This window comes from Brachionichthys hirsutus, chromosome 16 (genome assembly GCF_040956055.1).
Source record: "Brachionichthys hirsutus isolate HB-005 chromosome 16, CSIRO-AGI_Bhir_v1, whole genome shotgun sequence".
Taxonomy (NCBI): domain Eukaryota; kingdom Metazoa; phylum Chordata; class Actinopteri; order Lophiiformes; family Brachionichthyidae; genus Brachionichthys; species Brachionichthys hirsutus.
In genome coordinates this window covers 5,752,603-5,774,967 of record NC_090912.1, presented here as the reverse complement: position 1 = coordinate 5,774,967, position 22,365 = coordinate 5,752,603, and the positions used below count along the sequence as shown (strand labels likewise).

Below are 22,365 nucleotides of genomic sequence, written 5' to 3'. Positions count from 1 at the left end.
GACAAAAATAACCCAGAGCCTATAATTTTGCATCGTTTCTACTTGTTCTCTGCCCACGGGAAAGAGAGTGATAGGAGATTATTCATGACTTCTTTACCCTGAGCAAAAATACCTTACCGACATGGTCATTAAAGCGAGCGTTCCAAAGGCAGTAATGAAAACAGCCTTTTATTCATCGACCGCAGCTCTCTGGTGGATTGTCGATAGAAAAACAACAATGACCGGTAGGAAGAACATTACAGCTGTGCTGTTTACACATAACTAAACCCTGAATGAGCCATGGGAAAGAGGAAATATCGTGTTTAGTGTTAATGCATTCATGTTACGAGCCATCAGCGTGACCAGAGTGGGTCTCAGGGGTCCTCTCGAGAGGGGCACTCTGCCTTCATGCTTTTCATCTAGCAGGGAGATTGATGTCCGTTTTTCAGCCAGTGTTCATCTTTGTGTTATCTGAACAGGAATCTCTGGAAATGCAACCACTGATCACCGTCCTTCCGTCTTTTAGACGTCCAGATAACCTAAGCTCCTCCTCCTGCATCCTTTATTAAATGACATTCACAGTATATATGAAGGACACTCTATTCTAATCCTTTCTGTCAATGCTGTTCTTATAATATGGGACATCATGCTGTCATTGAGGCTAACACGGTCCATCTGTTGGCTTACTGTAGTTTTAAACCTGTAATGGTAAATATGTTTGTTACCATGGGGACAAGCTGTAAATAAAGAGAGAGAGGGAGAGAGCGAGAGAGAGAGAGAGCATATTTACATTTATACAGCTTGCAAATGTTGATGATTTTATAAATGATGAATAATGAGGAACTTAATGTTCTCTATGCTTCTTGCAAGTTGAGATAGAAACACTGTATTATTAACACATCCAAAATTCAGGATGCAATAGTGGTATTTACGTAGGATCATTTATTTAGAGATATTTTTTTGGGGTCCTGACAAATGTAACTCCAGCGTTCCTTTGGTCTTCCCCAGACTGTTTTCACCAGCTCCTTGCTCTTTAGCATGCAGTCGGTCCAACATCTAAACATTGAGCCAAACTACCTATAACAGGAATTCCAGATTTAGCTGGTGTAGAGTTCCCTTTCTTCTGGAATTTTGTCATTGTAACAGAAAACTAATACCAGACCCAGCCAGAAACGCGGCACCATCTCCATTCCTGCTGGGAATACCATGTCGTGGTCGACCGATGAAATAAAACTAACTGTGATCTAGGAACCTGCACCCTGAGCTTGTTAACTGGTACAAACAGGCTCTGCTTCTTTCCACTGCACTATCACGTTTCCCTTCTCTCCATTCCTTCCACTTTGTGGCTGGACGTAGAGTCACAAGTCAAGAATCCATTTTTCCAGTAGCTTAACACAGCTATCCTTGGTTGGGTCACTGTGTGTGTGTGTGTGTGTGTGTGTGACAGTGGAGTCCTGAATGAACCTTTGGCATACCAGCAGAGCTCTAAGTCACCACCACGGCCAGATCGTTTTCCTCTGGCCTGGAAATAGGCCTCGCAAACGGTCAGAAGTTTCCGTCCGGGAGCGCTCTGACTCCGGAGTTTTCCAGGCGTATTCAAAATATTTTCCATGTGACACCTCGGGCCAGACGGTCAGTGCAACAAAAAATCATCACCGTCGAGTCAAGTGGGTCGGTCAGCGATGAGTGAAAGATGTGGGTGTTGATTGATGTGTCACATGGGGCCGTGGGACAGAGACCCCCCCCCCCCCCACACACACACACACACACACACACACACACACTGCTGGGTCCCGACCAGACAGCGCATAATCCCTCAAATGTCTTCAACTATGGCGTCTATCCCCAGGTGTGAAGGCCACGCCGTGAGAGTGGTGATCCTGGTGTTTTGTTTTTATGGCTGCTATGAAATACTACTAAGTCAGCCGTTGGACTTCAACCAGGAGCATTTTGTTTCCATTCGGAGATGAGCTGTCCAAATGCTTGCTTATTTTTATCTTCCTGCATTTGCTGTTATAAATCATATAATATAACATGCCCTTTGTTTGTTTGTTGGTTTGTCTCCTGCCTGTCTTTCAGTACCGGATCGGCCAACTGTACATGATCAGCAAACACAGTCATGAGCAGAGTGAACGTGGGGAGGGGGTGGAGGTCGTCCAGAACGAGCCGTATGAGGACCCGGAACACGGATCGGGCCAGTTCACCGAGAAACGTATCTACCTCAACAAGTGAGCGCCTCGCTCGGCTCCTGGCATGCGCGTTTGGTTTAACGAAAGACACTTTGTACATGTGTCTCATATTACAACACATTTACATGTGCTGTTCGTCAAGATGTGTTTCCATGTGACGCTGCCTCTACCTGGTTCAGCTTTAGTATCAGGTACTTTTCCAGAAGTCATTTTCCTTTAGAGGCTAGTACCACCTCAGCGGAGCTAGTCGTCATGGCGACAACTCGCGAAACTGCCATAGCATCGTTTCCAACGTGACACATATACCTCGTCCACCTTTTGTCATCCTCTCATCAGGAATCACACAGAGGAACATCTGGATTGCTGGACTGCATTATAAAACATTTGTTCAAGTAATGGAGCCCAACACTAAAGCACCTCTGCATAATAGCTTTTAAAATAGTGACATTTGTAAATTCATAAAAGCAAACATGCAAAAAAATGAACATTTTGGTCAAAATAAAAGTAGATTTTTTTGTGAACCCGAGGTGGAATGCATTGGGATGTGTAATTATGACATGCAGAACTCTTATTTTTCAGTGGTTTTCTAGTTTCCAGACGGATTTCTTTCTAAACGTAGCTGCTTGACTTACCTCTCTGGCAATAATTGGCTCTGCTCACGGCCAGTCATATTACCTGGTCAATGAGTTCAATAAATACACACTTGGCAGGAGAACGAATCCATCACTCCAGCCGACTCCTATCAACGTAACGTGATTTGAGACTATTGATTTTCCATAGATCGCAGCACAGTGTTAGCTGTGACGCACTTCAGCTGGAATGGAATGGACGCACTTGAGGACGTGGAGAAGTGGATCAGGGTTGGTCGTGTAGACATTTAGAGAGGAGCTGAATCCACCAAAGGGGTTCGCAGTAAATTCTGTGAGCCATAAACGATGAGAAGATGTGGTGTAAAATATGTCTGAATTTTTCTCTTTGGCCATTTGAGGTGCTAACTTATTATTTTATAAGGCCATAGAGCCATTATATAACCTATTCTGATGGCTCTTTTGCGGCACCATTTATCCCCAAGTCTAATTATTCAATATCTGCAAGACCAGTGACAGACAGTAATAATAGATCATTTTTCTTTTTGTTCCCACCGAAATGACGAAATGAGAAATTCAGGTTAAAGTCAAAATAATCCTCAGAGGATCTAAATAAATGTTTCATGAGAGTGAAACTCTCTACAACTCTGCGATGGCTCTGTCCAATGGCTGTGCTATATGTTCTCTTTATGAACTCATGCACAGCTCCAATCGGTAGCTCGGCATTTTCTCCACCAGCTCAAAAAAAAAAAAAGTTCACTTCCTTTTGTTCCCCTTCCTCAGCAATCATTTGCATTCTGATTGGATGCCCAGTAAGATGCACTGGTACTCAGATTGCAGCTGCATGGCAGCATTTGGAAAACGCCTGGCTGCGTCCATCACGGTTCAAGCTCTAATGAAACTGTGGGGCGCAGGGTGCAATCAGTGTAATCAACTGCCCCAGGGGGCATCGTGGCGGCCTTGCATACCCTTAGATATGGCTTTGCACAGTTGGATCACAGACTTTTTTTGTGTGTGTGTGACTCCATGGAAATGGAAAGAGCAGAGACTTTGACTTTACAATGTTCGGTCTTCTAACGTGTTGTTCTTCTCCATCTTCTCCAGTTTACAATCCATTGCTCTTCTTCCTCTGTGTTTCAGTAAGCTGCCGAGTTGGGCCAGAGCTGTCGTCCCCAAAATCTTCTATGTCACTGAAAAGGCTTGGAACTACTACCCTTACACCATCACAGGTAATGGTTGGATTACACTGCTTTAAAAAAAAATAGTAGCCAACCTCTGTTATGATGATTTTCTGCAGCCCTCTGCAATCATTCACCTCCTTCCGTACTCGTCTCCCGTGCTGTGTTTCCATTATTGACGTGATTTTGGCTGCATCTGTGAGTATTCCTTATACGTCATGGGTCCAAAGGAAGCAAGTGGTAAGGATGGCAGTGGCAAGACATGACGCGTGATGATGACGATGGAGATGAAGGATGAAATTATCAATCAACGTGACCGTGGTGTCCTTATGTGATTTGCCAGTACGAGCAAAGTACATCAAGTACAATCTTCAAACAGAAAGATGCTATCAAGAAGACAAAGCCTTATCAGCGTTGATTTGGATGTTTTAGACGGCCAGAATGGATTAAATTGTTTTCACTTATTTCATATAGTAAAAAATGTATTTGACATACGAGTGATTTGAGTTACGAGCTCAGTCCAGGAACGAATTATACTCGTATATCTGTGTTATATATAGAAGGTCAAAAGGTGTTTATTATGTACATTTATGGCATCATTTTAATTGTTCTGAACTGAGTTTTCTTTTTCAAATGATTCACACTGTTTTATTTCCAGCCATCCACGTCCTTCAGTGTGTCTGGGATGATTGCACGGGTTTCCTCAGTGAGGAAAAGACTTGGAGTCACTTGGCATGAAATTGAAAATCTGGATAAGGTGGGGCAGTCCAGTTGCAAGCGCGCCTGGTTTGTGGTTGAGTTCCGCTCAGGATGCCACAAAACAAATACACAGTCATGCAGCGTATCTGTGTGAACAAACACGGCGTGCCCTCGGTCGAACGCGTAGAAAAATGATCAGTGTCACACAGATTTAAAAGAATGGGACTGCGTTTTAACAAAATGGGCTCCTCTCATCTCCTCACTGGGTCCAAAGTGCTTTTTATTGAGACTTAATGGTTCGGTTTCCATTCTGAACGAAATGATTTTTCTCCTCTGTTCTCTTCTTATCTCTCCTGAATTCATTCCTTCGCTGTCTTCTGCCCGTCTGTCCTCATCACGCGGCCTCTGCTGGGAATACGGGCAGAGTACACAGTGAGTCTGCAGCCGCCCACACACACACACTCACACACACACACACACTGATCTTTGTGTTTGAAGCTAAAACTGTCTTGCATCTGTCTGACTGGATTGTATGTGCGCCATGCACATCTGTATTAGGCGTGATTGGTATCCATTTAGGAGCTAAAGACTGATTGAGCCAAAAGGTTCTTCCTGAATTGGCAATCAGAGTCTTGACAATTATTCTGGTGAAGCCGGTGATCAGGAATTTTGGTGCCAAAGTTATTTCAACAAGCCCAGTGAAGCCCAGTGTGCTGGCCTGGAGCCCGGAGTGGTTTGAAATAAATATCTAAATCAGAATATGTTCCAGTAACTGGATGTATTCCCTAATGTAACGTCATCACACCAGACACTTCCTGCAAAGCTTCATTCTTAATCAGTCAACCTGGTTTTCCATGAGATAACAGTCCAATGAATCGGAGCAAGCTGGGATAGGCTCCAGCAATGAATGGATTAATGAATGAATGCATGAATGAATGAATGAGAGTGAAATAAACAAAAAGTTGTTTGGTGTGGAATATACTGCAGCCTCGGGTTTAAGATAAAAAATGAGAAATGAGGTCCTTCTGAATTTTATTAAACGCACAGAAATAACGTAGACATTTGTTTTTAGCTAAACTCCACTGAAATGCTAAAAATGTGCTGATGTGTCAGAAAACACTAAAACCATGTCAAAATCTTGACTAAAATACTTTTGACTTTGTTTGACTAAAATAAGATTTTTTTTTAATGTCCAATAGAGCGGAATCAAGGTATTTTCTTAAAAATGCTAAAATGCTCTGCGGCGCGCTACAGGATTAGCTGGTTAATTGTCTGTCACAGAGACATACACTAATTACGTGCTCCAGGAAATTAGAGGGGACATTAGCCTGTCCACCGCAGCTCGATGGATGGATGGAAGGAAGGATGGATGGATGCTTTCTATAACTCTGTAACTCAACAGCTCTGAGGTGGTGATTCTAGTCCTTTCTGTTTTTTGTTTCCCATTTACTTCCGGAGATCAAGTCCTCCAAGCTGTTCTCTCACACACTGTCCTACTGCGCCACACACAAACACACACAGCAACGACAACATCAGCCTCTTATCTAACCAGTATTATTCTGGAATTACGTAGTAAGGATTAAATATTGAATCTGATCTAGCTGTTGTTGGATATTCATAGTTGGGACATTGAAACAAAGACAAAGAGTCCCATAATTAATCTGACAGCTCCCGAGGATCACCTGAAACCTTCCGTTTTTTATGGATTTCTCGCTGTCTCTCATTTTCTCTCCCTCCAGTGCTCCTTCCTGCCCAAGTTTTCCATCCACATAGAGACCAAATACGAGAACAACAAAGGGATCAATGATAATGTGAGTAGATCTCAGGAAGCCATGTGGTTGGGTGAGGTTTGAGTGGATCTGACAAATAAAAAAAACAAAATAAAATCTGTGGATTTGTTACCTTTTCTAGTCCACCTTGATGCACCTGTCTGTCAATTGCAGGGGTGTCAAACTCATTTTTTCCAAGGTTCACATTAGCATTATGTAATTACAATAAAATGTTCAGTTTTGATATCACTTTTTTAAAAGGTTGTAACTTAAAGATTGTTAGAGACAAAGCCATACTGTAAATGAGAAAAATCACAAGTATGAACCAAAGTTTGTGATGGGAACAAATTAACACATCTAATAATGTGGAAAAGTTCCATTCAAATGCAATCATCACGCAGGAACAAAGATAATCGATACAAAATCAAAGCAAAACCAAAAAGCCACCACCTTGTCTTGTCATGGACATGCACAAACCAAAAAAACCAACCGAAGTGGGCAAGATAAAGAACATTCCCAGAGTCAATGCCGCGGAAAAGACGGCACTTTCAGGATCAGCACTGGACAGCTCAATATCCTATATCCTATGGAGCTGTCCGGTGCTGATCCTGAGCACCATATGTAGCCGTCTGCATATGAAGCTGTCCAGTGCTGAAGTTCACTCTCAGGATCAGCACTGGACAGCTCCACATGTAGCCGACTACCTATGGAGCTGTCTCGTGCTAGAGATAAGTCTGAATGTTATGCAACTGTGCCTTGATCCACGCTGCAGCTGAAAGTTAAAGGCCGCAGCGCCACCTACTGGCGGCTCCTGGAACACGTAAACCCCTAAGAATGGTTTCACAGATGGCCGTAATTTCACATTTGAAAGTGACCGTAATAAAAGGAGGGGGGGTTGAGGCGTGGGGGGGTGGTGTAAAAAAAATATTCACTCCATCCGCTCTCAACTTTACACGCTTACCCCTCCGCCTTCGTCGTTTGTACATTCTGTCCTTTTTCTCCCTCTGCTCTTCTCCATCCCTCCCACAACCCGTTTCCTCCTCTCCCTCACCTGCATACTAGTTTGAAGGATGGGTAGGAAGTACAAACAAGAAGATGTCTGGAGATGCTTCTTAATTTTCCTGTGTGTGTGTGTGTGCGTCTGTGTGTATTTTCTGTGCTCTATGCTGTTCTTTTCCAAGTGGCAGGAGACATACGGCTCTTCATCCTGCAGCATTTTGCAAAAGCATAAAGTTTCATTGATTTCAGCACTTTTAACTGCCCCCCCCCCCCCCCCCCCGTTTTCAGATCTTCAGCAGCGAGCCCAGAGAGGAAGAGACAGAGGTGTGGGTCGTGGACATCGCCTACGATGAGATCTCTGAGCGCCACTACAAGGAGTCAGAGGTGAGATCGCCGACCTCAAGACACGCCGCTCTTGTTTGAATGTGCAGGATCACTGAATGAATGAGTGAATGAATGAATGGATGAATGAATGAACAGATAAAAGAGGGTGGGGATAATGTAGATGACCAGAAGAGAAAGGACGCTGTGTGAGAAACAGAAAAGTGTGTTATCTTTCAGCACAGCTCATTCCTGACCGCCATCTTCCTCCTCAGCGGGATGAAAATAGATGTAGGTGTGTGTGTGTGTGTGGGGGGGGGGGGGGGGGGGGTGGCATCAGCTGCAGTGATTTGACATTTGTATGCACGTGTGTGTGCTCATCTCTCAGGGTGCAATGGTGAAGGGGGGGGGGGGGGAACTATTTATAATGAAGAAGGGTCATGGTGCGGCAGCACTGCTGTTTTATTATTGATATCCCTACTTACATAGACACATAGGCATAGACACACACACACACACACACACACACACGCCCCACCTGGTGGTCTTTACTGCTTTACGGTCTAAAAATAGCTCAGGGCTAAAAGTGGACGTGGGCACAGCTGATGTAAATATCCTTGTATTTTATAGGCAGATGCAAAGCGTGACAGAGACATACGTGAACTCCGGTTGCCACGGCGTCCAGATACCAGATAAGAGCAGGATAAAGGAATGAGCTCTGCCACGTTTGACTTGGAGATTGTCTCTCAGATCTTGCTACACACGATAACCGAGTATTAAAGTGGTGATATTATTGATATTTATCATGAGTATTCTTTCATTTCCGTGGTTACGGGTTGAATTTAGGCTCATTCTGGGAATAGGAGGAGTCTTGGTGATTACAAGATATCGTTTCTGTAATTAGTCATGCTGTTGTATATAATATGTCAAGATGCCTCTTTTACAGTGAAATTTCACTGTTTGCGTAAGTATGAAATGTTTAAAGTTTTTAAGAACAAAACGATATCCTCATTAACAATAATTATCATTTCCGTCTTACTCCGCCATGCATAGACAAATGCCACAGGCGTCTCCCTCCTCCACCTTTCCAGACTTTTCCACACACTCTCACATCAGTGCATGAGACAAATTAGCATCCCTAACCTATAATTGATGACATAGTAATTCAATTATAGTAATTAGAGTAAACAAAGTTTGTGATTGGGGAAACACTCTGCATCTGGATGTTCTCTGCACGAGGCTTCTGTTGAATACAGGTGAGCCTATTTCACCGGGAAACTGAAAATCTATTTTATGGCGTCTCATGACCTCGTAGGACCTGCGGTACTTTAAGTCAAAGAAGACCGACCGGGGCCTCCTGCAGGAAGGATGGATCGACAACCAAGACCCCATCATGTGCTCCTACAAACTGGTCAGCGTCAAGTTTGAAGTCTGGGGCCTGCAAACGCGTGTGGAGCAGTTTGTGCACAAGGTCGGTGTGAAAAGTTTGGTTTGACTTTGGGTTTTTTTATGGTGGATTCAAGTCGGAGACTTTTATATTGTCTCCGAACTCATATTTTCTGACCTGTATAGATTGGGGTCAGCGCCAGAGGCTTACAGATCCTCTGCTCTGAAAACATCCACGACCAGCCGGACAACCAACTTAATCAGAAGTTCTCTTATCACCTTCCTCCACATCGCCTCCTCCTTTGCTGCACACTTTCATCTTCATGTCTTTATTTTTTTTGCAAGCCCTCTGCAGTCTGTCCCTGGGGTGAACTGCCCCCCCGTCCTCCTTGCCAGAGGCGCACGCTCGCAAGGCGGGTTCATTGCTCACATGGTGACAGAGGGGAAAGACTCGCATTAATCACGTTACTCCAGAGACAGAAGGAAGCTTTTAGAACTTTGTGAAACTCTCCATGGCTTTCACAGTTAACTCATTCTCCTTCAATTCTCGACTCCTTGAACTTCCTCTCCGGTTTTAGCACTCTTTTTTTTTTCTGTGATCTCTCCTTCACGTACTTTTTTTTCCCCTTTCACTGCTCAGGTGATCCGAGATGTCCTACTTTTAGGACACCGGCAGGCCTTTGCCTGGGTGGATGAGTGGATTGGTAAGTTTATTAGAGTTGGATTGCAGATTGATGCCAGGCGAAGTACATACGTACCTATTTCATTAATTCAGGAATGATTTAATGGACCAGCGCTACCCCCAGGGGCGAATATTCTTCTCCAGCCACTCTTTAAGTAAATGAGATTCACAGTGAACCCATCTAAATGTTCTACAACCAACTCATCAACCATCTACTTGATAAAGATGTAAAACAGAAAAAAAATATTTGGCCAGTTTGAACTCAGTTTACAAGCAAGTGGTATTTGAAACTTAACACATACCTTGTCTGAAAATTACAAAACTGAAAACGGCTAATATTCAAAAGCAATCCACCATGAGCATAAATGAGGGGTATATCTGCTGTCTGTGTCATTTACATAGAATTTATTTCACTGATTATTCAAATCTACCAATGAAAAGCACACACACACACACACAGTTCAGGTCTACACAGTGAAACAGTTCTTTAGAGTAAAGCATCTTTTTGTTCAGGTTGGTGGACGGTGGATGAAAGTTTACTTACAGATTCCGATGATGTCAGAGCTGATCCTTGCATCACTGTATAGCGACCTTCGTAAGAAGTGCCTGATGCACCCTTTAATATGTAACAGGAAAAATGCTGCACCGCTGGTTCTCTGTTGCCTGGCGACAGCAGTGTGCTCAACCACTTCAGACCTTCTTCCTATCGATGCAAATACACTTAAAGAATACTGAGGTCGAGCATGAAGATGACATCTGCACCAGTCGGATAAAGCGAATGCTTGTCCACAACAGTTATGTTGACAGACTGTTTTGTCATCCGTCACATTTCCATCCTTCTATTGCTTCTCTCTGTTCTTACACAAGGCTAACTTTAAACATTAAGTTTAAAATGGCCAAAAGCCCATTCAGTTCTATGAGGAGTTAATCATATATCATTGGACATGTTTGACGTCTCTCGGCTTCAATTGTAATGGTTTCCATCTCAACAGACATGACCATGGAGGAGGTCAGAGAGTACGAGCGTGCCACACAGGAGGCCACCAACTTAAAGATTGGCACCTTCCCCCCCATCATCTCCATCTCCGAGAACGCTTTGCCATCCAGTGCCCGAAGCGGCCCTAACAGCGCCCCGTCCACGCCCCTCTCCACAGAAGCTCCCGAGTTCCTGTCGGTGCCAAAGGACCGTCCCAGGAAGAAGTCGGCGCCGGAGACGTTAACCTTGCCCGATCCGGGCCGCAGGGATTCAATCTTCAAACTGCCCAGCTTCTTCTCCTGGAACTCCAGTCCACAGCCAGAATGAGAGCTGCTACTCACCCCTGGAGAACACCCTCAACATGTGGCTCAATTGGAGGATGCCTCCCTAGAGACTTTTCAAAGCCCTGGTGATCCTAGCCCCTTCAGCAAACACGCCGGTGTTACAGCAAAGCCAGCAGCTCACTCAGACTGCCTTCACGGGTGCGAAGAAGCAGAGCCAGATGTCCACAGGTGGGGGGGGGGGGGGGGGGGGGGGACAGGCCCCACAAGGTGTAAACATAAAGCGCATCCCATTGAGGCTCAACAAAAGCAGCGAGAGGCCACTCATTCTCCTCAGACAGCCGGCATGATACACCAGGCAGCACGGAATCTGGCTTGTCTGAGCACAGCACACATTCCTGAAAGTGTCACGTCCTGCAGTGACATCGGAGCTCAGGTGTGTGTCCATCAGTTTCATGTATAGAGTTGTTGTTTTTTCCGTCTCTGCTCTACCTTCCTCTAAGCACCGGGACTCTCCTGCTCTGTTAACTGGAGCTCGTGGTTCGAAGCTGCTTCTTATGTGGTTTTGGGGATTTTTGACACCTTCCTTATCAGTTGAGTGATGTGGTTTCCAGTCGGGGCGTAGGGTGATCGTGTATTCTAGTATGAAAATTATTGAACCGCTTAACATGACTGTACTTCAAATATCCAGTAATGATGCTGCTATGAAATCAGTCTTGTGTATTTTAAATGACAGGCGTCTGTATCAATTTAACTGTTTCTTATAGTGACTTCAGGAGCTGCATGATGGGACTCCAGACGTATTAAATGTTCTCTACTTTTTCCTTCATATCTCGATGTCGTGTTTTAACTGAGGTTTTTTTTGTTTCATATACAGCTTCTGTGGTTTGCATGTTTTAGAGCTTTATTCTTTTTTTTTTTTTTACTTGTACTGTTGGTTGGTTTCGTGTTCAGTACATTCAATAAATTCTGCTGAATACCTCATTGCGTAAGGCACCTCTTTCTTAATGCCATTCGTTTGAACGCAACTTGAATTTAAACTCTTATGTTAAATAGTAAATCAGGTGACAAAAGTATTTAAAATCTTTGATTCGCTCCAAAAGACAATCTCAGATTCTGTGGCCATGCTTCTAAAAACCCGCACACCTCTACTGAGGAGCAAGAATTCCTTAATCCAAGTTCTTGTGTGAGATGTGAGATTATAACAGCTCCCTGGGGTTCTCGCACTGCAGAATGAAACCTGACAGTTGCAGCAGCATGTGACTTCCCTCCATTCCCCCAGTGGGCACACAGCAGTGAACGGGCTTTTGGATATGTTCTCTGAAGAGGATCACCTCCCTTCAGAATGGCCTTAAAAATCACCAAACCAACAACAAAGGCCAGTCAATCAAGTGGTTCTACTCTCTTTACTAATGCTGTAATCTAATCTGTAAAAAGAAAATACAGATGCACACACAGATTTGCCCTTTATGAAAACTTTAATTTACAAAATATTGACCTGGAGCTTAAGAGTCAGACAGATATAAAGGCACATCCACAGTAATTGCACAACAGTCAGTAGGATTCTCTTTGCTTGTGCTACATAATATAACTTTAACCTCTTTTAAAGCAGCAAGTGACCTGTGTTATTGCTACTTACAATAATTAAACACTCATCTGACTCCAATAGTGACATCCAGAGCACCTAACGCTACTAGCAAGACTGACGGTGTCGGTCACTTTTGTGCGTACTGCCAGCACCCGCTACGCCACGCCCCCTCGCCCCACATGCTTTGGACTTAGCCAATCCCAGCAGCCTGCGGAGACTCGAACCCATTGTGGAGGGAGAGGAAGCTTTAATACTTCAAATTTTCAACATGAGGGGCTGTTTACGTGACCGCTACTCGTATTTCCCTTTGCACACGACTACAAAATTAGGTTTTCATCTCCTTACATGTAAACACAATACAAATGGCTGAGATTTATATTTGAGTGCCGGAGAAGGAAACAGTCCTGAGTGTCTGATACGCAAGCGCGCTGGTCTTCTCCGTCTTTATCCTCCTTCCTCTTTGGTGGGGACATTTGTTGTCCGTCCCCTCCCGAGGTTTCGCATGACGTCGAGGAAAAGCTCGTACCAGAAAAAGGTGAAGCCCGTGGCGAGTGCGGCCTTCACAAGGCTGGGTGAGAGTCCTTTAAAGAAGCCTCGCACGCCCTCCTCTCTGGCTATCTGAGCCACGCAGTCCACCACTCCGCTATACTGCCGCACCTGAAAGGACACGCTTATTTAAACACTGAAAACGTGCACGTCGAATAACGCGGAACACGTTGAAGGCGAGCTCACCTGTCCGAAGTGAACTCTGGCCACCTCAAAGCCCCCCACCTGCAGCCGCTTCTTGAAGAGGTCAAAAGGGTAAGTGATTGTTTTACTGATTACTCCGGCTCCACTGCCACAGACCAGACTCCTCAGGTGTCCTTCAAGGTGGAAATACATGTTTGTTTTTTAAAGTCTATTACGCCAATAATGTTGTGGAATACATTTTATGAGCAGGGCTTGAATCTCAACTGACCTCCTGAGTTTTCCTTTTTTTGTATTGGCGCAGTCAGCTTTTTAAATATATTGTAGAAGAAGAACTGCATCCCAGCGTGAGGAAAAACTGCAACCAGTGTTGGAATCAGGCCTCGGTAAAACGCCACCGCTCCCTCTGCCCGGTACATTGTGGTCACAGCGTGTCGCAGGTTGCTGTACACCTAACGGGACAGATGAAGCAGCAAACGGCTCATAAGAAGGTGAATACTGGCTAACATAAACTCATTAGCTCACATTTAATGCTGGGTTTAACAGCGAGTGATTGTTAGCTAGCAGGAGTATTAGTTAAAAACTAAATCGGCAACATTTTTACAATCCCGTAATAGAATTATTAACAAAGCACCATTACAGCGCATGCCTGGTGTGTTAGCTAACAACGTTTCTGGGCAGGGTGACTGTTATTTCTCCCATGTGCTACCTTGGGTTCTCCCTGAGCTGCGAAGCGAGTCCGTAGCGTGTCCAGAGGCTGGCAGACTACTGTTGCGGAACAGGCAGACAAACCGCCACACATGAAGTGAACTCCAGCCGTCTGGCCGTCGTACGGCATCGTCTTGTGGACCGTCTTGGTAAGAAACTCAAAGCTTGCGAACTGCAAGACGTTTCACACACAAAACACACTCAAAGAATCAGGTAAATCTTGCTGATAAAAGTTTGTTTAGGACTAATTTGTGTCTGCATTCAGGCCCCCCCCCCGAGGCGCCTACCTGCACAGCCCCGAAGCTGATGGAGAGAAGCTGCGCAGGGATGTGGCCCTTCCAGAAAGCAGAGAAGCCCTCCTCTTTGAGAATGCAGCGGAATGCCTGGATTAAACCCGAGTACTTCCCCTCTGGCCTGTGCGAAGACACGGGCTCAATCTGGAGCTGAGGAGCAAATAACCAAAACAGTTTTCTTATTTTCTGCATGGCAATTTCCCAGGATAGATCTGTTATCGAGATACGATAAGAGTGTTAATATTACAGAGGCAAAATTCAATCAAGAACAAAACAAATTTGCATTGGAGGTGGCAGAATTATGTTTTTATTGCCTGTTAATACATGAAAAGGTGTCGAGATTCTGCAGACGGGTTGATCAAAGGAAGAGCGGATTAAATTATCAGATGAATCTGACATGGATGAAGATTAATTTTCTTCAACATTGAGAAATGCAACCAATGTTTTATCATTTAATGAAAAAATAGGTCAATATAAAAAAAATAATAATACCCAGGCACGGACAACTAAGGATGGTCCACCACTATGCACAAACGGGTGGAGATTATAATCCAGATCTGTGAGATTAAAATATATATTTTTGAGGGTCTCCATATGTATGGAGATCAAGGACAGGATATTAAAATCACACAAACATGAATCTGGTGTGACAATTTAATGCAACACACTCACTATTATTGCTCAAAATGCGGCAGCACGTGGAAGAACTTTACCTGAAATCTGATTTTAAGCAGATCTAAGGGGTTGACAAGAGCTCGGGTGACCATGCCGGAAAACGAGCCGGCCAGGGCTGCCTCCTCCGGGGAGGGGCACATGCCCTCAGCGCTGGGGTCGTAGCCCACCATGTCTCCACAGCCTCAGATTCCTGTTGACAACAAAGTGGGACATAACAAACACATTTTTATTACATTAGCTCAATCTGAAGTGATCTTTGATTCCAGCTTGAAAGCAAAATGGACAACTTTAAAATGAAAAGTATGGCTCCTATTTATATGGAATAAATCCACTCAGAGTATACAGTGAGGAAAATTGTATTTCTCACACTTGGAAATTATGGAAACGTAACTTGATTCGTTGTTGTTGTTTTCTCAAGCGCTATTCATAAAAGTTTTTTTTAAAAAGTAAATATTATCCGACAATATAATACAATAATAATACCAACACCGTACAGATTCTAACTAGAGGACATGCAGCGGGACCTTGGGACAAGCTAAACAAGCAAAAGGCGCGGCGACGGTGACGCAGGCTGAGACACTCACCTTCCGGCAATAAATATCTACTATAATCAACAATGTCAGTCATTACGTCCTAGCAGGACAAGCGCTTCCGCTTCTCTCCGCGCTACCTCACAGAATTTATTAGAACGTCCGGGTCAAAGGGCGTGCGTCTCGCGTATCAAAGAGCGATCGTTGTGCCAAGAGATAAAACTACCTGGAATTAAAAACGTATCGAGCGACAACTAGAACTTCATTTTTTTAATCTTTAATTTTAATTCCTACTCAATGAGTAAAAAGTGCGTAATATTTTATTTGCAGGCGTGGCAGAAATAAAACGCAAGTAACCTTCGTTTCTGTACAGATGAAAAGCAGGCGTGAATTATCTTGCCGTGTTATTTCATCTTTGAAAAGGCTGACTCCTAACATTTAAACCAGGAGTGGTTCGCTTATCCTCACGTTAGATGTTGAAGCTCCGCTGAATATTTAGGTAATATTATCGCACGTTAATCTACAAACGTAAGTAATTGGCTCAGAGCGACGTTTCCTCGTCAATGTTTATAGATGACGTGTAGCTACCGTTAAAACACATTATTTTTTTCCCCTTCTGTAATGAAATGTGTGTTTTCCTAACATCTCGAAGCTAACTCAACGTTAACGCTAAGGGTTAAGGTTAGATCTAGCTAACTAATTCAAAACTAGTTACCTTTATCTAATAATGAGTGTGTTTACATCAAGATGGAAAACCGTGTTATCGCTATTTATCCAACCAAATCAATGGACTTTTAGTTTAGCTAGCGCGACATGTAGCATACTTTACCTGTGTTCTCGTCGGTTAAATGTGTTGATTCGGGGTTTTCGGTAACTTATTGGCTGGCTAGAGTTTGTTCAGGTAATCCCTCCGATCCCTCGGTGAATGAATGAGCTGGAGCAGCCTGGTTGAGGACCGGAACAGGCTTTTCTGCTTGCTGTTGTCACGCAATCTGTTCTTTTATTACTTTTCTTTTATAGCTGATTTTGACTTATTTCGAAAGCTCCTGTTATAACTTGTCTTCTCTCCGGTCTTTAGTGAGTATCATGGAAAACACTGCTGATGACTACAGGATCCAGTCGTTCGACCTGGATGTACAGATGTTGCTGAAAACAGCCTTGAAAGGTGAGCACTTTACTGTGGCTTTATTACACATTAATAACAACATCTCCATTGATATAAGCCACTTTTTGATTAGCGACCGTGTCTAACAATGTTTTTTACGCTTTCAGACCCAAGTTCAGTGAACCTAGAGAAGGTATCCAACATCATCGTCGACCAGTCTTTAAAGGACCGGGTGTTCAGCAAAGAGGCCGGGCGCATCTGCTTCACCATCGTGCAGGTTGGTGATGTCAACATCTGTTTGAGTGTCTGTCACCAAATACCTACGATGTTAATGTCCGTCCATCGACCGTCGCCACTTTTGTCCACGTTCTGACCCTCCCTGGTCGTCTCACGCAGGCCGAGGCCAAGCAGAGCAACGGAATCGTGTTCAGGAGGAACTTGTTGACCCGGCTCCAGCAGGAGTTCAACAAGCGGGAGGAGACCAGGCAGCACTCGCCGCGGGAGTGGGTGTGCTACGTCACGTTCATCTGCAACATCTTTGACTACCTCAAGGTAAGTAGCGCTCGCTTCATGTTGTCACGATCAAGAGTCGACAGCTTTCATGAAATAAAAAGCGTTAGTATGAAAGTGTGCCGCGGTGGGAGAACATTTGTTCTTCCTTGAACGTGGTTTTTAAATCATAGTTTGCCAGCAGTCTGTCCTGTGGTTGACCGCGTGATGACTGTCCTGACCTCCAGGTGAACAACATGCCGATGGTGGCGCTGATCCATCCTGTGTTCGACTGCCTCACGAGGCTGGCCCAGCCGGATGCTCTGGAGAACGAGGAGGAGGTGACAAAGAGGACATGAAAATACATCAATGTGTTTGCGTATGATATGACTCTTTACCTTCTACTGTACTGGACCATCGGCTTGTCCCCATGAGGCGTCCCCACAGCAAACCAACCTTCTCCACTTCACCCTGTCCTTTGCATTGTCCCCCCCAACACCAGCTACTCTCATGTCCTCCCTCACTACGTCCATGTATCTTCTCCTGGGTCGTCCTCTAGCCCTGTTCCCTGGCAGCTCCATCCTCAGCATCCTTCTACCGATATAGTCCCCGTCTCTCCTCTGGACATGTCCAAACCATCAAAGTTTGGTCTCTCTGACCTTATCTCCAAAACGTCTAACATTCACTGTCCCTCTGATTGTCTCATTTCTAATCCTATCCAACCTGGTCACTCCCAAGGAGAATCTCAGCATCTTCATCTCCTCCACTTCTGTCTCCGCCTCCTGTCTTTTCCTCAGAGACACTGTCTCTAAGCCGTCCATCATGGCTGTCCTCACCACTGTCTTGTAGACCTTTCCCTTCATCCTCGCTGACTCTCTCCTATCTCAGAGCACACCTGATACTTTCTTCCACCCGTTCCAGCCTGGCTGCACACGATTCTTCACCTCCTTTCCACATTCTCTCCATCACCCTGCCCTGTTGACCTGAGGTACCTGAAGTCCTCGACCTTGTTTCCGTCTCTTCCTTGTAACTTCACTGTTTGCCTGCAGCCTTCTCTTACACACATGCACTCTGTTTTACTCCTGCTCACCTTCATTCCTCTCTTTTCTAGAGCAGACCTCCATTTCTCTAAATTCTCCTCTACCTATGAAAACAAAAAGGGCCTCAGAGCTGATCCCTGGTGCAATCCCACCTCTAAACTGAACTCCCATGTTACTCCTACTGCTTGTGCTCTTTACCATGCTAAAATCTGCAATTGGAACAATAGAATGGCATGTCCTCTGCCCCCTGCAGATGGACTGCCTGGTGCTGCAGCTGCATCGCATCGGCGAGCAGCTGGAGAAGGTGAACTGCCCCCGGATGAACGATCTGTTCTTCCTGCTGCGGGATGGCTTGCTGCTCCAGGATAGGCTCCCCTCCATGTCCCGTCTGCTTCTGCTGGAGATTCTGGAGTTCCGGGCTGGCGGTTGGATGCTGAGCAACACCGCCCACAAATACTACTACAGTGAAATACCCGACTAGGACCCGGCAAGCACCTCGAATACCTCTCCGCTGTCATCACTGATTATAAACCAGCAGCATCCTGCAGGACTCTGTAGAGAGTTTTATGAAGAGTACAGTTGGTAAACTGTAAATAGACTTTGCTGTTTTGTTCCTTGCATTCGATGATGATACTGTTACATGGTGCCGTGGATGTGGAACGTGCAATAGTCGACGAGAGTTGAAGCTCGCGAGGTTAGCCACGTTCAGGAAAACTTTCTTATTGTTCAAATACTGATGTGATTTTGTGTTCTTTTTAATCTTGCATTCCTTTTCTTATTTCTTATTTTATTTTGTAGGCAAAACTCATTTCAGTCAGATACAAGCTGATGTATGTATGATGTTGTGTGACCAATGTTTTAATTTCATCAATATATATATATATACGGTATATATATTTTATTTCCTCCATTGTAGTGTAGAATTTTTCTCAACACTTGAATGCAGTTCGGTTTTCTACCTGTTGAGTCCCATCAGATTCCTGTTCTGTCAAGCCAGGTTGTTTTGTGCCAATTAAGCATTGCGTCTTAATTCAGGGATCTTTTTTGAGATTTGTATATGAAATATTCTGTAACCGTGTTCGTGCAGACAAACCAGGCAGATATTTAATCCATTTCTGGATTTGCACTGCACTTTTCAGTCTGTACATTCAGTCTTCGTACTAAACCCACTGAAGTAATACAGGCCAGTACTTTCCACCCCGGTGGTATTTTCCTCCCATCGCATCTGCCATTGTAAGAAACATTATTCAACCCCATTGTGTGAGATTTATTGGAAAAATATTTTTTAGGAGATTTTTGTTTCTTTTGTGTAAAACCAAATCACACAAGAACGTCGTAAAAAAAAGCTTGATGCGACAGAGCTTAAGATGTTTGCAACTTTTAATGGACTCCAGGACACAGAACTGGACATCTTTACTTGAGAGGAATGGACCAAGAGTCCAGAGGAGTGATGCCGGGAGCTGGAAACTTTACGACTTATGAGATGTTTATCATGAATGAAGGGGTTGAACCATTTTTGCTTCCGTTTGTACACAGAATAGAGCCGTCGATATTTTTTTCCCTTTGTCTTGTTACCTTTGTTCGCCGCCTTCAACCAAAGCTGTGCCTTGCAGCCAGACAAGCATGGAACACGTCACATGGTGAGCCCGTTTCATCTTTTTTATTCATCTTATGCAATGCTGCACCTGTAATAATATGTAAATAAGTTACAACAAATAGAAAACTAGCTGTTGGATCAGTCCGTTCGGGGAGAATTTTAAGTGTTAGAAACTAAATTGACCGAAACCCAGTGCAAATCATGATTTAGGACATTTTCTACTGAATCTCCCTAATTCCTTGTTTGTAGTTGTGTTCGAAGGTTTGAGCTCAGAAGCCATCAGCACAGTCGGTCCGAGTTAATAAACTATTGCAAACATTTGTTATTGTCGCTTGTACATTTAATGCAAACATATTTATTCTAATAAATCTCAGTGCGTTTTTCCATCAAACTTTGATCTGTTTATTGGAGTGAAACAAAACAACTGAACAAGACGCTTTATTGTACAGAATGTAATTTCACCGATTCACATTTACATTGTAGTAAATCCACCAAAAGACTTTCATGGTGGTCACTGAGAAACAAAGCATCCCTCAATCTCCCCTGTGTCTTTGTGGATAAATGTCCGTCCGGGTCTGAAGGAGCGTTTGATCCGACGGCGGTTCAGTCCTGAGGGCTTTCTCCCTACCACCAGCGGTAGTGAGCGTAGGCTCTGTTGGATTCTGCCATCTTGTGGATCTCGTGCTTCTTCTTGATAACATTACCCTCCTTTGCATATGCTGCCAGGAGTTCCTGAGAAAGTTTATCATACATGTGCGTGCGTCTGTGTTTATTTTCCCTGCACTCTGTGATTAGCCACTTCATGGCAAGGAAGCGGCGTCTGCTGTCCGTAAGAGGGACGGGGACCTGCGTGTCGTCGGATCCAGAGAGAATTTGATTAGTCTTTTTTTGTTTGTCGGCAACAACTTAACTCCAACAAACGATTATTCAGCCTCATTACTGACCTGGTAGGACTTTCCACCCTTCTGTACGCTGATCAGCCCAACCACAGGCTTGCAGTTTTCCAGAGCCTGGTGAAAAATAGCGTAGGGGTTACACTCGATGTCGTCCTTCTTCTCTCTTGGAGCTTTGTGGTACTTCTCCACCTGAGTCCTCTTCAAGCTCTCCAAGGTCTGGAAGCAGACAGAGAAACTGGTATCTTGTATTCTATTCAGCCAGCATCAAATCTTTGAGCGCCACATAACAGCGATCACTTCTCTTACCTGTGTAAAGATCTCTCGGGACAAAACTTTGTTTCCATGTTTCATCATCATGTTGATGAATTTACTGAAAAGCAAACATCATGATTACCTGACAAAAACTCCCATGCACGCACATGACTTTACAAGTTTTATCTGCCGTGAGTTGGGATTCTTTTTCGTCCTACCTGAGGACTGGGTCGTAGAAAACAGAGCTGGAGACTCCGGCGGTTGCTGCTTTGATGGGACTGATCGCTTTGAGCGCCATCTGCTCGTTCTCCTCAGCGCTCTGCTCTGTCTTGGCTTTGTCGTACACCTCCTTCCTGACCTCTGGCTCCAGATAGTAGGGATTGTATCTGCTCCATCTCACCAAGAACACGCTGCAAACAGAGTGATTTATGTTACTTTAAAGGGTTTATGTGTCTCTGCTACAAGTGGAGACGAGACAATTTAAAGACAGGAAAAAAAGGCAAATTTTAGTTAGATTCTTCTGATTAGACTTTGTTTGGTCTGGGAATATGTTTGTTTGTTTCATGTGAGGAAATTGTGTTATACCCTGTTGTTGGTTACCATTATATATGATATCAGAACGTGCTGGCTCTAAAACATTTGCTTTAAACTAGTCTTCATAAGTGTCGGTTCCATTTTTATCAGTGTGTCAAATATAGATAACAAACAGCATTTTGATCATTTAATCAGTACTAAAAGCACAAAAAGACAATCCACAAAACCATAAACACCAGAAATGTGTTAAAGCTAGAATACGTCCAAATGTGTAAAGCTGAAGCAGATCTATTGATTACAATAATATACAAAAATAAATCTAGAAATCCAAGAAGAAAGTAGTGACAGCGCCGTCAGACGTGTTGCTCAGTGTGTTATTATTCATTTTGATCTCCATTGGTTAAATTGTCATCTTCATTGATTAAGAAAAAGAAAAATAGCGTCATTGATTCACAAAGTCAGTAACAAATAAATAGTTTATTGCAGTCTTGCTTTCGAATTACGTGTAGCGTGTCACCGAGTGCTGATATTTAGATTAAGGGCTAATTCGCTACGCGAGTAATTTAAATGTGAACAACAGAAAACCGAACCCAACGCGCAGAAATATTAAATGCACAGCTATTACCTGTTAATTGTTTTTAAACACATCTAATACTTTATTTACCTGGGCGTCCAAGGTTTTAATAATCCTGAGATGGAAGCAGCCATCTTGAAAATGTGAGCGTCAGGACCCTAAACTAGGCGCCCCTGTAGATGCCTTTAAAAAATAAAGCTAAATCATCGCTTCATACAGATATCAATTTCAATACCGAGTTAAATCATTTTTTATTTACGGTAATTAAATACATTATATATACATATATATGTATATACATAATAATAATTATGAACTAAAACAATTCAGACCGTGGCGCACAATCTGATG

At 43.8% G+C, this 22,365-nt stretch overlaps 4 protein-coding genes across 4 annotated transcripts; 2 read left to right on the top strand and 2 right to left on the bottom strand.

Annotated features, from left to right (window-relative positions):
- Positions 1 to 2,013: 2,013 nt before the first annotated feature.
- On the top strand, positions 2,014 to 11,092 carry pitpnc1a (phosphatidylinositol transfer protein cytoplasmic 1a). Its single transcript, XM_068749806.1, has 8 exons — positions 2,014 to 2,207; positions 3,896 to 3,984; positions 5,057 to 5,064; positions 6,372 to 6,443; positions 7,689 to 7,784; positions 9,037 to 9,192; positions 9,748 to 9,811; positions 10,782 to 11,092. Exons 1-8 carry the CDS (start codon positions 2,014 to 2,016, stop codon positions 11,090 to 11,092), a joined length of 990 nt encoding a protein of 329 aa, XP_068605907.1.
- A 1,457-nt stretch (positions 11,093 to 12,549) lies between these two features.
- Positions 12,550 to 15,167, bottom strand: slc25a19 (solute carrier family 25 member 19). Its single transcript, XM_068749990.1, has 6 exons — positions 15,036 to 15,167; positions 14,317 to 14,472; positions 14,031 to 14,201; positions 13,593 to 13,773; positions 13,367 to 13,497; positions 12,550 to 13,291 (listed from the first exon to the last, which is right to left on the bottom strand). The coding sequence occupies exons 1-6, from the start codon at positions 15,165 to 15,167 to the stop codon at positions 13,079 to 13,081; spliced, it is 984 nt and encodes a 327-aa protein (XP_068606091.1). The 3' UTR covers positions 12,550 to 13,078.
- Positions 15,168 to 16,613: 1,446 nt separating this feature from the next.
- On the top strand, positions 16,614 to 18,642 carry mif4gdb (MIF4G domain containing b). Its single transcript, XM_068750320.1, has 5 exons — positions 16,614 to 16,692; positions 16,800 to 16,909; positions 17,029 to 17,184; positions 17,370 to 17,462; positions 18,415 to 18,642. Exons 1-5 carry the CDS (start codon positions 16,614 to 16,616, stop codon positions 18,640 to 18,642), a joined length of 666 nt encoding a protein of 221 aa, XP_068606421.1.
- Positions 18,643 to 19,493: 851 nt separating this feature from the next.
- On the bottom strand, positions 19,494 to 22,160 carry mrps7 (mitochondrial ribosomal protein S7). The gene is made up of 5 exons (XM_068750120.1): positions 22,105 to 22,160; positions 21,125 to 21,316; positions 20,961 to 21,024; positions 20,703 to 20,870; positions 19,494 to 20,604 (listed from the first exon to the last, which is right to left on the bottom strand). Exons 1-5 carry the CDS (start codon positions 22,146 to 22,148, stop codon positions 20,383 to 20,385), a joined length of 690 nt encoding a protein of 229 aa, XP_068606221.1. The 5' UTR covers positions 22,149 to 22,160; the 3' UTR covers positions 19,494 to 20,382.
- Positions 22,161 to 22,365: the final 205 nt, after the last annotated feature.

What these genes read in the sequence shown, in the direction of transcription:
- pitpnc1a (XM_068749806.1), top strand. Translation starts at nt 2,014, where the DNA reads ATGCCCTTTGTTTGTTTGTTGGTTTGTCTCCTGCCTGTCTTTCAGTAC. An exon ending in GCCACTACAAGGAGTCAGAG is followed by an intron (nt 7,785 to 9,036) that starts GTGAGATCGCCG and finishes ATGACCTCGTAG; the next exon opens with GACCTGCGGTACTTTAAGTC. An exon ending in CTGGGTGGATGAGTGGATTG is followed by an intron (nt 9,812 to 10,781) that starts GTAAGTTTATTA and finishes CCATCTCAACAG; the next exon opens with ACATGACCATGGAGGAGGTC.
- slc25a19 (XM_068749990.1), bottom strand. Translation starts at nt 15,167, where the DNA reads ATGGTGGGCTACGACCCCAGCGCTGAGGGCATGTGCCCCTCCCCGGAG. An exon ending in TCAGCTTCGGGGCTGTGCAG is followed by an intron (nt 14,202 to 14,316) that starts GTAGGCGCCTCG and finishes AACGTCTTGCAG; the next exon opens with TTCGCAAGCTTTGAGTTTCT. An exon ending in CCAGAGTTCACTTCGGACAG is followed by an intron (nt 13,292 to 13,366) that starts GTGAGCTCGCCT and finishes GTGTCCTTTCAG; the next exon opens with GTGCGGCAGTATAGCGGAGT.
- mif4gdb (XM_068750320.1), top strand. Translation starts at nt 16,614, where the DNA reads ATGGAAAACACTGCTGATGACTACAGGATCCAGTCGTTCGACCTGGAT. An exon ending in GCTGAAAACAGCCTTGAAAG is followed by an intron (nt 16,693 to 16,799) that starts GTGAGCACTTTA and finishes TTACGCTTTCAG; the next exon opens with ACCCAAGTTCAGTGAACCTA. An exon ending in TCTGCTTCACCATCGTGCAG is followed by an intron (nt 16,910 to 17,028) that starts GTTGGTGATGTC and finishes CGTCTCACGCAG; the next exon opens with GCCGAGGCCAAGCAGAGCAA.
- mrps7 (XM_068750120.1), bottom strand. Translation starts at nt 22,148, where the DNA reads ATGGCTGCTTCCATCTCAGGATTATTAAAACCTTGGACGCCCAG. An exon ending in TTCTACGACCCAGTCCTCAG is followed by an intron (nt 21,025 to 21,124) that starts GTAGGACGAAAA and finishes TTTGCTTTTCAG; the next exon opens with TAAATTCATCAACATGATGA. An exon ending in CCCGAGAGATCTTTACACAG is followed by an intron (nt 20,871 to 20,960) that starts GTAAGAGAAGTG and finishes GTCTGCTTCCAG; the next exon opens with ACCTTGGAGAGCTTGAAGAG.